Source organism: Oncorhynchus keta, chromosome 1 (genome assembly GCF_023373465.1).
Source record: "Oncorhynchus keta strain PuntledgeMale-10-30-2019 chromosome 1, Oket_V2, whole genome shotgun sequence".
NCBI lineage: Eukaryota > Metazoa > Chordata > Actinopteri > Salmoniformes > Salmonidae > Oncorhynchus > Oncorhynchus keta.
Window position 1 is genome coordinate 6,308,252 of NC_068421.1, and position 12,500 is coordinate 6,320,751.

Below are 12,500 nucleotides of genomic sequence, written 5' to 3' on the forward strand. Positions count from 1 at the left end.
CATCTTACGTAGCAGGTTAGGACATCTTTACGTAGCAGGTTAGGACATCTTTACGTAGCAGGTTAGGACATCTTTACGTAGCAGGTTAGGACATCTTTACGTAGCAGGTTAGGACATCTTTACGTAGCAGGTTAGGACATCTTACGTAGCAGGTTAGGACATCTTTACGTAGCAGGTTAGGACATCTTTACGTAGCAGGTTAGGACATCTTACGTAGCAGGTTAGGAAAGTGAACCTAGAAGGTTACGAGAATTCGGTTAAGGTTCGGAAAATGGTTACGGTTAGGGTTAGCTAAAGTGCAAAAAAAAACTACTTTGAATGGCAATTTGACAAAATATCCATATCCTTTCTAGCCATGAGGCTCTTCCTGTGCTGATGTGTCTCATCAAACCTGAAATGAATTGCAACCGCAGTAGAGAGTCGACAAAGCCCCCGTTTCCTAAGACATTTGCTTTTTTTCAGATTCTTGTGCATTTTTTCACTTTCCCCTATAATGTAATTAAAGACAGCTATCTGTGATAGAAAAGATCACACGGTGCTACTTTTAACTTTTAAGATTTTGGAAATGAATCCCTTTTATGTTCTGCCCCTGAGTCAGATGAACTCGTAGATACCATTTGTATGTTCTGCACCTGAGTCAGATGAACTCGTAGATACCATTTTAATGTTCTTCCACTGAGTCAGATGAACTCGTAGATACCATTTTAATGTTCTTCCCCTGAGTCAGATGAAATCGTAGATACCATTTTTATGTCTCTGTGTGAGGGAAGTTAGAGGTAACATGCTAGCAGATATTCCCGGGGGGCGCAGCTGTCTAAGGCAATGCATCTCAGTGCTAGAGGCGTCACTACAGACCCGGGTTTGGTCCCAGGGTAAATAAGATCTGGTGCAATCAATTACCTTCAGAAGTCACATAATTAGTTTTTAAAAAGTCCACCTGTGTGCAATCTAAGTGTCACATGATCTGTCACATGATCTCAGTATATATACACCTGTTCTGAAAGGCCCCAGAGTCTGCAACACCACTAAGCAAGGGGCACCACCAAGCAAGCGGCACCATGAAGACCAAGGAGTTCTCCAAACAGGTCAGGGACAAAGTTGAGGAGAAGTACAGATCAGGGTTGGGTTATAAAAAATATCAGCAACTTTGACCATCCCACGGAGCACCATTAAATCCATTATTAAAAATTGGAAAGAATATGGCACCACAACAAACCTGCCAAGAGAGGGCCGCCCACCAAACCTCACAGACCAGGCAAGGAGGGCATTCATCAGAGAGGCAACAAGCGACCAAAGATAACCCGAAGGAGCTGCAAAGCTCCACAGCGTAGACTGGAGTATCTGTCCATAGGACCACTTTAAGCCGTACACTCCACAGAGCTGGGCTTTATGGAAGAGTGGCCAGATAAAAAGCCATTGCTTAAAGAAAAAAAATAAGCAAACACGTTTGGTGTTCACCAAAAGGCCTGTGGGAGACTCCCCAAACATATGGAAGAAGGTGGTCAGATGAGATTAAAATTGACCTTTTTGGCCATCAAGAAAAATGCTGTCTGGCGCAAACCCAACACCTCACATCACACCGAGAACACCATCCCCACAGTGAAGCATGGTAGTGGCAGCATCATCTGTTGGGGTGTTTTTCATCAGCAGGGAAACTGGTCAGAATTGAAGGAATGATGAATGGTGCTAAATACAGGGAAATTCTTGAGGGAAACCTGTTCCAGTCTTCCAGAGATTTGAGACTGGGACAGAGGTTCACCTTCCAGCAGGACAATGACCATAAGCATACTGCTAAAGCAACACTCGAGTGGTTTAAAGGGAAACATTTAAATGTCTTGGTATGGCCTAGTCAAAGTCCAGACCTCAATCCAATTGAGAATCTGTAGAACCCACCAGCAGAACCCATCCAACTTGAAGGAGCTGGATCAGTTTTGCCTTGAAGAATGGACAAAAATCCCAGTGGCTGGATGTGCCAAGCTTAAAGAGACAAACCCCAAGAGACTTGCAGCTGTAATTGCTGTAGAAGGTGGCTCTACAATGTATTGACTTTTTTTTTGGGGGGGGGGGTGAATAGTTATGCACGCTCAAGTTTTCTTTGATTCACAATAAAACATATTTTGCATCTTCAAGGTGGTAGGCATGTTGTGTAAATCAAATGATACAAACCCTCCAAAGAGCTGTTTTACTTCCAGGTTGTAAGGCAACAAAACAGGAAAAATGCTAAGGGGGACTGAATACTTTCGCAAGCCACTGTAACTCTGATAACATGTGAAGAACTGGAGCAGTTGAGTAAAGAGGATCAAACCCCACAAACCAACCCTTGATCCCTACAAGCCATTCAGTTCAATCTCCACTCAGCATCCATCCTCGCTGTATTCCAGGAAGCTAGCTACTGTAGGCCCTTTCTGTAGATCTGACTACTATCTACATGGGGTGTCAGAAGGGATGGAAATTAAGCCTGCTTGTACCTTTTCAGACTGGGCTAGTTGAAAATGTGCCAAATTAGCCCGAGATGCAGGTGCATTTGGTCAATTTTGTCTTTTCCATCAATCACAGATTTTGGAACTCTAGTTTCCTGTTTTCTGTGTCTTATTTCTTGTTTGTTTCACAATACAAAATATTTTGCATCTTGAAAGTGGTAGGCTTGTTGTGTAAATCAAATGATACAACCCCCCCCCCCCAAAAAAAAAAAATATATATATAATATTTAAATTCCAGATGGTAAGGCATCAAAATAGGAAAAATGGCAAGTGTGGGTGAATACTTTCGCAAGCCACTGTACCCCCTGCTTCTGTATCCAGTACATGTGATTTGGTTCCCTTGTCTTTCCACCACACACCCACTGGAGTTTGTGGAGTTCAGTAGATCTGTATTGCATGACTGTGTGACTTTGTGTTTGTGATATACAGATCTCTTCGATTTGTTCTCTGTATTCCTGTGTTCCCCCTATCTCTATCTCTGTCACAGAAGATGATGTTGTCCTCTGTGAAAACTCTATCAATGTCACATCATTCTCTGTCCTCTCCACCGTCACGACCATTTTAATGTCACATCATTCTCTGTCCTCTCCACCGTCACGACCATTTCAATGTCACATCATTCTCTGTCCTCTCCACCGTCACGACCATTTCAATGTCACATCATTCTCTGTCCTCTCCACCGTCACGACCATTTTCAATGTCACATCATTCTCTGTCCTCTCCACCGTCACGACCATTTTCAATGTCACATCATTCTCTGTCCTCTCCACCGTCACGACCATTTCAATGTCACATCATTGATGGTTGACGTGTGTGTGTTTAAATCCCTGGTTGTTGGCCAAGTTCCTGTGCTCTCTGTGTGTGTGTGTGTGTGTGTGTGTGTGTGTGTGTGTGTGTGTGTGTGTGTGTGTGTGTGTGTGTGTGTGTGTGTGTGTGTGTGTGTGTGTGTGTGTGTGTGTGTGTGTGTGTGTGTGTGTGTGTGTGTGTGTGTGTGTGTGTGTGTGTGTGTGTGTGTGTTGAGGAGAGAGCAGATAAAACCAAAGCTGTGGTCAGTACTATAGTATTGAAGGCTGGAAGGCTCTGGCTCCTCCCCCTATATGGCTTTTCCCCCTAACAGGCTCCTCCCTTTCCCCATATATGGCTCCTCACCCTATCTGGCTCCTCCTCCCTTTCCTCCTGACTGGCTCCTCCCTTTCCTCCTGATGGGCTCCTCCCTTTCCCCCTATCTGGCTCCTCCTCCCTTTCCTCCTGACTGGCTCCTCCCTTTCCTCATGATGGGCTCCTCCCTTTCCCCCTGTCTGGCTCCTCCCCTGACTGCCTCCTCCCTTTCCTCCTGATGGGCTCCTCCCTTTCCCCCTGTCTGGCTCCTCCCCCTGACTGCCTCCTCTCTTTTCTCCTGTCTGACTCCTCCCTTTCTCCATCTGCCGTCCGTCTGTCCGCTGGCCAGTGGACAGGGACTAACGGACGATCTGTCTGAGGTCTTTGTGGTTTAGCTACTAACCTGCTAACGAGGGTAGAGAGTGATACTGTGGTTATACTTACCCGTACACACACACACACACACACACACACACACACACACACACACACACACACACACACACACACACACACACACACACACACACACACACACACACACACATTGTTACCAGGCCTAATCCTTCATTTTAAACTCTTCTTATTCATCCTTGCTTTCTCAGTCAAACAACAATCGACACTGTATTTACACACTCCAATACACTTATAAACAAACAACAACACGCTCTTCCTGTTGACCCCCTGTTGATCCCCTGTTGACCCCCAGTTGACCCCCTGTTGACCCCCTGTTGACCCCCTGTTGATCCCCTGTTGACTGCCAGTTGACCCCCTGTTGACCCCCAGTTGACCCCCTGTTGATCCCCTGTTGACTGCCAGTTGACCCCCAGTTGACCTCCTGTTGACCCCCTGTTGTGTCCCTGTTGTGTCCCTGTTGACTACCAGTTGACCCCCAGTTGACCCCCAGTTGACCCTGTGTTGACCCCCTGTTGACCCCCTGTTGACTGCCAGTTGACCCCCTGTTGACCCCCTGTTGTGTCCCTGTTGACTGCCAGTTGACCCCCTGTTGACCCCCCGTTGACCCCCAGTTGACCCCCTGTTGTGTTCCTGTGGCCAGATGAGAAGGTGATGGCGGATGATGAGTTCACCTGTGACCTGTTCCGCTTCCTGCAGCTGCTCTGTGAGGGACACAACAACGGTGAGTGACACGTTTCCATGTGCCATCAGATGACAATCTAAACAGGTCTATTATGATATTAAAGGCTAAACTGATCCTATATCTTATACAGGTCTATTATGATATTAAAGGCTAAACTGATCCTATATCTTATACAGGTCTATTATGATATTAAAGGCTAAACTGATCCTATATCTTATACAGGTCTATTATGATATTAAAGGCTAAACTGATCCTATATCTTATACAGGTCTATTATGATATTAAAGGCTAAACTGATCCTATATGTTATACAGGTCTATTATGATATTAAAGGCTAAACTGATCCTATATCTTATACAGGTCTATTATGATATTAAAGGCTAAACTGATCCTATATGTTATACAGGTCTATTATGATATTAAAGGCTAAACTGATCCTATATCTTATACAGGTCTATTATGATATTAAAGGCTAAACTGATCCTATATCTTATACAGGTCTATTATGATATTAAAGGCTAAACTGATCCTATATCTTATACAGGTCTAGTATGATATTAAAGGCTAAACTGATCCTATATCTTATACAGGTCTATTATGATATTAAAGGCTAAACTGATCCTATATCTTATACAGGTCTATTATGATATTAAAGGCTAAACTGATCCTATATCTTATACAGGTCTATTATGATATTAAAGGCTAAACTGATCCTATATCTTATATAGGTCTATTATGATATTAAAGGCTAAACTGATCCTATATCTTATACAGGTCTATTATGATATTAAAGGCTAAACTGATCCTATATCTTATACAGGTCTATTATGATATTAAAGGCTAAACTGATCCTATATCTTATACAGGTCTATTATGATATTAAAGGATAAACTGATCCTATATCTTATACAGGTCTATTATGATATTAAAGGCTAAACTGATCCTATATCTTATACAGGTCTATTATGATATTAAAGGCTAAACTGATACTATATCTTATACAGGTCTATTATGATATTAAAGGCTAAACTGATCCTATATCTTATACAGGTCTATTATGATATTAAAGGCTAAACTGATCCTATATCTTATACAGGTCTATTATGATATTAAAGGCTAAACTGATCCTATATCTTATACAGGTCTATTATGATATTAAAGGCTAAACTGATCCTATATCTTATACAGGTCTAGTATGATATTAAAGGCTAAACTGATCCTATATCTTATACAGGTCTATTATGATATTAAAGGCTAAACTGATCCTATATCTTATACAGGTCTATTATGATATTAAAGGCTAAACTGATCCTATATCTTATACAGGTCTATTATGATATTAAAGGCTAAACTGATCCTATATCTTATATAGGTCTATTATGATATTAAAGGCTAAACTGATCCTATATCTTATACAGGTCTAGTATGATATTAAAGGCTAAACTGATCCTATATCTTATACAGGTCTATTATGATATTAAAGGCTAAACTGATCCTATATCTTATACAGGTCTATTATGATATTAAAGGCTAAACTGATCCTATATCTTATACAGGTCTATTATGATATTAAAGGCTAAACTGATCCTATATCTTATACAGGTCTATTATGATATTAAAGGCTAACTGATCCTATATCTTATACAGGTCTATTATGATATTAAAGGCTAAACTGATCCTATATCTTATACAGGTCTATTATGATATTAAAGGCTAAACTGATCCTATATCTTATATCAAATCAAATCAAATCAAATTTATTTATATAGCCCTTCGTACATCAGCTGATATCTCAAAGTGCTGTACAGAAACCCAGCCTAAAACCCCAAACAGCAAACAATGCAGGTGTAAAAGCACGGTGGCTAGGAAAAACTCCCTAGAAAGGCCAAAACCTAGGAAGAAACCTAGAGAGGAACCGGGCTATGTGGGGTGGCCAGTCCTCTTCTGGCTGTGCCGGGTAGAGATTATAACAGAACATGACCAAGATGTTCAAATGTTCATAAATGACCAGCATGGTCGAATAATAATAAGGCAGAACAGTTGAAACTGGAGCAGCAGCACAGTCAGGTGGACTGGGGACAGCAAGGAGCCTTCATGTCAGGTAGTCCTGGGGCACGGTCCTAGGGCTCAGGTCAGTTGAAACTGGAGCAGGAGCATGGCCAGGTGGACTGGGGACAGCAAGGAGTCCTCATGTCAGGTAGTCCTGGGACATGGTCCTAGGGCTCAGGTCCTCCGAGAGAGAGAAAGAAAGAGAGAAGGAGAGAATTAGAGAACGCACACTTAGATTCACACAGGACACCGAATAGGACAGGAGAAGTACTCCAGATATAACAAACTGACCCTAGCCCCCCGACACATAAACTACTGCAGCATAAATTATACAGGTCTATTATGATATTAAAGGCTAAACTGATCCTATATCTTATACAGGTCTATTATGATATTAAAGGCTAAACTGATCCTATATCTTATACAGGTCTATTATGATATTAAAGGCTAAACTGATCCTATATCTTATACAGGTCTATTATGATATTAAAGGCTAAACTGATCCTATATCTTATACAGGTCTATTATGATATTAAAGGCTAAACTGATCCTATATCTTATACAGGTCTATTATGATATTAAAGGCTAAACTGATCCTATATCTTATACAGGTCTAAACTGATATGATATTAAAGGCTAAACTGATCCTATATCTTATACAGCTAAACTGATCCTATATCTTATACAGGTCTATTATGATATTAAAGGCTAAACTGATCCTATATCTTATACAGGTCTATTATGATATTAAAGGCTAAACTGATCCTATATCTTATACAGGTCTATTATGATATTAAAGGCTAAACTGATCCTATATCTTATACAGGTCTATTATGATATTAAAGGCTAAACTGATCCTATATCTTATACAGGTCTATTATGATATTAAAGGCTAAACTGATCCTATATCTTATACAGGTCTATTATGATATTAAAGGCTAAACTGATCCTATATCTTATACAGGTCTATTATGATATTAAAGGCTAAACTGATCCTATATCTTATACAGGTCTATTATGATATTAAAGGCTAAACTGATCCTATATCTTATACAGGTCTATTATGATATTAAAGGCTAAACTGATCCTATATGTTATACAGGTCTATTATGATATTAAAGGCTAAACTGATCCTATATCTTATACAGGTCTATTATGATATTAAAGGCTAAACTGATCCTATATCTTATACAGGTCTATTATGATATTAAAGGCTAAACTGATCCTATATCTTATACAGGTCTATTATGATATTAAAGGCTAAACTGATCCTATATCTTATACAGGTCTATTATGATATTAAAGGCTAAACTGATCCTATATCTTATACAGGTCTATTATGATATTAAAGGCTAAACTGATCCTATATCTTATAAAGGTATATTATGATATTAAAGGCTAAACTGATCCTATATCTTATAAAGGTCTATTATGATATTAAAGGCTAAACTGATCCTATATCTTATAAAGGTCTATTATGATATTAAAGGCTAAACTGATCCTATATCTTATAAAGGTCTATTATGATATTAAAGGCTAAACTGATCCTATATCTTATACAGGTCTATTATGATATTAAAGGCTAAACTGATCCTATATCTTATACAGGTCTATTATGATATTAAAGGCTAAACTGATCCTATATCTTATACAGGTCTATTATGATATTAAAGGCTAAACTGATCCTATATCTTATACAGGTCTATTATGATATTAAAGGCTAAACTGATCCTATATCTTATACAGGTCTATTATGATATTAAAGGCTAAACTGATCCTATATCTTATACAGGTCTATTATGATATTAAAGATATTAAAGCTAAACTGATCCTATATCTTATACAGGTCTATTATGATATTAAAGGCTAAACTGATCCTATATCTTATACAGGTCTATTATGATATTAAAGGCTAAACTGATCCTATATCTTATACAGGTCTATTATGATATTAAAGGCTAAACTGATCCTATATCTTATACAGGTCTATTATGATATTAAAGGCTAAACTGATCCTATATCTTATACAGGTCTATTATGATATTAAAGGCTAAACTGATCCTATATCTTATACAGGTCTATTATGATATTAAAGGCTAAACTGATCCTATATCTTATAAAGGTCTATTATGACATTAAAGGCTAAACTGATCCTATATCTTATAAGGTCTATTATGATATTAAAGGCTAAACTGATCCTATATCTTATACAGGTCCATTATGATATTAAAGGCTAAACTGATCCTATATCTTATACAGGTCTATTATGATATTAAAGGCTAAACTGATCCTATATCTTATACAGGTCTATTATGATATTAAAGGCTAAACTGATCCTATATGTTATACAGGTCTATTATGATATTAAAGGCTAAACTGATCCTATATCTTATACAGGTCTATTATGATATTAAAGGCTAAACTGATCCTATATCTTATACAGGTCTATTATGATATTAAAGGCTAAACTGATCCTATATCTTATACAGGTCTATTATGATATTAAAGGCTAAACTGATCCTATATCTTATACAGGTCTATTATGATATTAAAGGCTAAACTGATCCTATATCTTATACAGGTCTATTATGATATTAAAGGCTAAACTGATCCTATATCTTATAAAGGTATATTATGATATTAAAGGCTAAACTGATCCTATATCTTATAAAGGTATATTATGATATTAAAGGCTAAACTGATCCTATATCTTATAAAGGTCTATTATGATATTAAAGGCTAAACTGATCCTATATCTTATAAAGGTCTATTATGATATTAAAGGCTAAACTGATCCTATATCTTATACAGGTCTATTATGATATTAAAGGCTAAACTGATCCTATATCTTATACAGGTCTATTATGATATTAAAGGCTAAACTGATCCTATATCTTATACAGGTCTATTATGATATTAAAGGCTAAACTGATCCTATATCTTATACAGGTCTATTATGATATTAAAGGCTAAACTGATCCTATATCTTATACAGGTCTATTATGATATTAAAGGCTAAACTGATCCTATATCTTATACAGGTCTATTATGATATTAAAGGCTAAACTGATCCTATATCTTATACAGGTCTATTATGATATTAAAGGCTAAACTGATCCTATATCTTATACAGGTCTATTATGATATTAAAGGCTAAACTGATCCTATATCTTATACAGGTCTATTATGATATTAAAGGCTAAACTGATCCTATATCTTATACAGGTCTATTATGATATTAAAGGCTAAACTGATCCTATATCTTATACAGGTCTATTATGATATTAAAGGCTAAACTGATCCTATATCTTATACAGGTCTATTATGATATTAAAGGCTAAACTGATCCTATATCTTATACAGGTCTATTATGATATTAAAGGCTAAACTGATCCTATATCTTATAAAGGTCTATTATGACATTAAAGGCTAAACTGATCCTATATCTTATAAAGGTCTATTATGATATTAAAGGCTAAACTGATCCTATATCTTATACAGGTCCATTATGATATTAAAGGCTAAACTGATCCTATATCTTATACAGGTCTATTATGATATTAAAGGCTAAACTGATCCTATATCTTATACAGGTCTATTATGATATTAAAGGCTAAACTGATCCTATATCTTATACAGGTCTATTATGATATTAAAGGCTAAACTGATCCTATATCTTATACAGGTCTATTATGATATTAAAGGCTAAACTGATCCTATATCTTATACAGGTCTATTATGATATTAAAGGCTAAACTGATCCTATATCTTATACAGGTCTATTATGATATTAAAGGCTAAACTGATCCTATATCTTATACAGGTCTATTATGATATTAAAGGCTAAACTGATCCTATATCTTATACAGGTCTATTATGATATTAAAGGCTAAACTGATCCTATATCTTATACAGGTCTATTATGATATTAAAGGCTAAACTGATCCTATATCTTATACAGGTCTATTATGATATTAAAGGCTAAACTGATCCTATATCTTATACAGGTCTATTATGATATTAAAGGCTAAACTGATCCTATATCTTATACAGGTCTATTATGATATTAAAGGCTAAACTGATACTATATCTTATACAGGTCTATTATGATATTGAAGGCTAAACTGATCCTATATCTTATACAGGTCTATTATGATATTAAAGGCTAAACTGATCCTATATCTTATACAGGTCTATTATGATATTAAAGGCTAAACTGATACTATATCTTATAAAGGTCTATTATGATATTAAAGGCTAAACTGATCCTATAACACGTTTCAATGTGCCATCAAATGACTGAATCTAAACAGGTATGTAATGACTTTGAAGGACAAACTGATTCCATTTTTTAGTTGACCTTTATTTAACTAGGAAAGTCACTTAAGAACAAATTCTTATTTACAATGACGGCCTACCAGAAGGCCTCCTGCGGGGACGGGGACTGAGATTAAAAATATATATACATGTATATATCTATAAATATAGGACAAAACACATACTGGTCTATTATGATATTAAAGGCTAAACTGATCCTATATCTTATACAGGTCTATTATGATATTAAAGGCTAAACTGATCCTATATCTTATACAGGTCTATTATGATATTAAAGGCTAAATTGATCCTATATCTTATACAGGTCTATTATAATATTAAAGGCTAAACTGATCCTATATCTTATACAGGTCTATTATGATATTAAAGGCTAACTGATCCTATATCAGCACATACTCTGACACTGGAGGCCCAGATCTTAAATCTGCATCTCAAATGCAAAATAAAAATAGTACACTAGGTTTGACCAAAGCACAAGCTACACCTGGTGTGATCCTGTTATCTCTGTCCAAGCTACACCTGGTGTGATCCTGTTATCTCTAACCCAAGCTACACATGGTGTGATCCTGTTATCTCTGTCCAAGCTACACCTGGTGTGATCCTGTTATCTCTGTCAAAGCTACACCTGGTGTGATCCTGTTATCTCTAACCCAAGCTACACCTGGTGTGATCCTGTTATCTCTGTCAAAGCTACACCTAGTGTGATCCTGTTATCTCTGTCAAAGCTACACCTGGTGTGATCCTGTTATCTCTGTCCCAAGCTACACCTGGTGTGATCCTGTTATCTCTGTCAAAGCTACACCTGGTGTGATCCTGTTATCTCTGTCAAAGCTACACCTGGTGTGATCCTGTTATCTCTGTCAAAGCTACACCTGGTGTGATCCTGTTATCTCTGTCAAAGCTACACCTGGTGTGATCCTGTTATCTCTGTCAAAGCTACACCTGGTGTGATCCTGTTATCTCTGTCAAAGCTACACCTGGTGTGATCCTGTTATCTCTGTCAAAGCTACACCTGGTGTGATCCTGTTATCTCTAACCCAAGCTACACCTGGTGTGATCCTGTTATCTCTGTCAAAGCTACACCTGGTGTGATCCTGTTATCTCTGCCCAAGCTACACCTGGTGTGATCCTGTTATCTCTGTCAAAGCTACACCTGGTGTGATCCTGTTATCTCTGTCAAAGCTACACCTGGTGTGATCCTGTTATCTCTAACCCAAGCTACACCTGGTGTTATCCTGTTATCTTCGTCTCTGAGCAGATTTCCAGAACTATCTGCGTACCCAGACTGGCAGCACCACCACCATCAACATCATCATCTGCACTGTGGACTACCTGCTCCGTCTGCAGGTAAAACTGCTGAATAGCTCCTGCTACAGTTCTGTCTCTAATTATAATCATCTTTCTCTTTATCGGCTGATTACTTTCCTTCGCATTGC

The 12,500-nt window shown here is 37.6% G+C and overlaps 1 protein-coding gene and 1 long non-coding RNA gene across 5 annotated transcripts in view; both read left to right on the forward strand.

Moving 5' to 3' along the window:
• The window catches only part of LOC127910300 (uncharacterized), a 3,026-nt gene extending 962 nt beyond the window's left edge, over positions 1-2,064 (forward strand). For 2 of the 4 annotated variants that reach the window (XR_008074245.1, XR_008074211.1), the window contains exon 3: positions 16-2,064. This is a non-coding gene — a long non-coding RNA (uncharacterized LOC127910300). The other 2 variants (XR_008074220.1, XR_008074269.1) reach the window with 1 other exon arrangement.
• ryr1b (ryanodine receptor 1b (skeletal)) overlaps positions 1-12,500 on the forward strand; it is a 301,559-nt gene that overhangs the window by 243,880 nt on the left and 45,179 nt on the right. The window contains exons 82-83 of the mRNA XM_052469270.1: positions 4,636-4,716; positions 12,323-12,411. Of these exons, the coding sequence (XP_052325230.1) occupies positions 4,636-4,716; positions 12,323-12,411 (170 nt within the window). The remainder of the gene's footprint in view (positions 1-4,635; positions 4,717-12,322; positions 12,412-12,500) is intronic.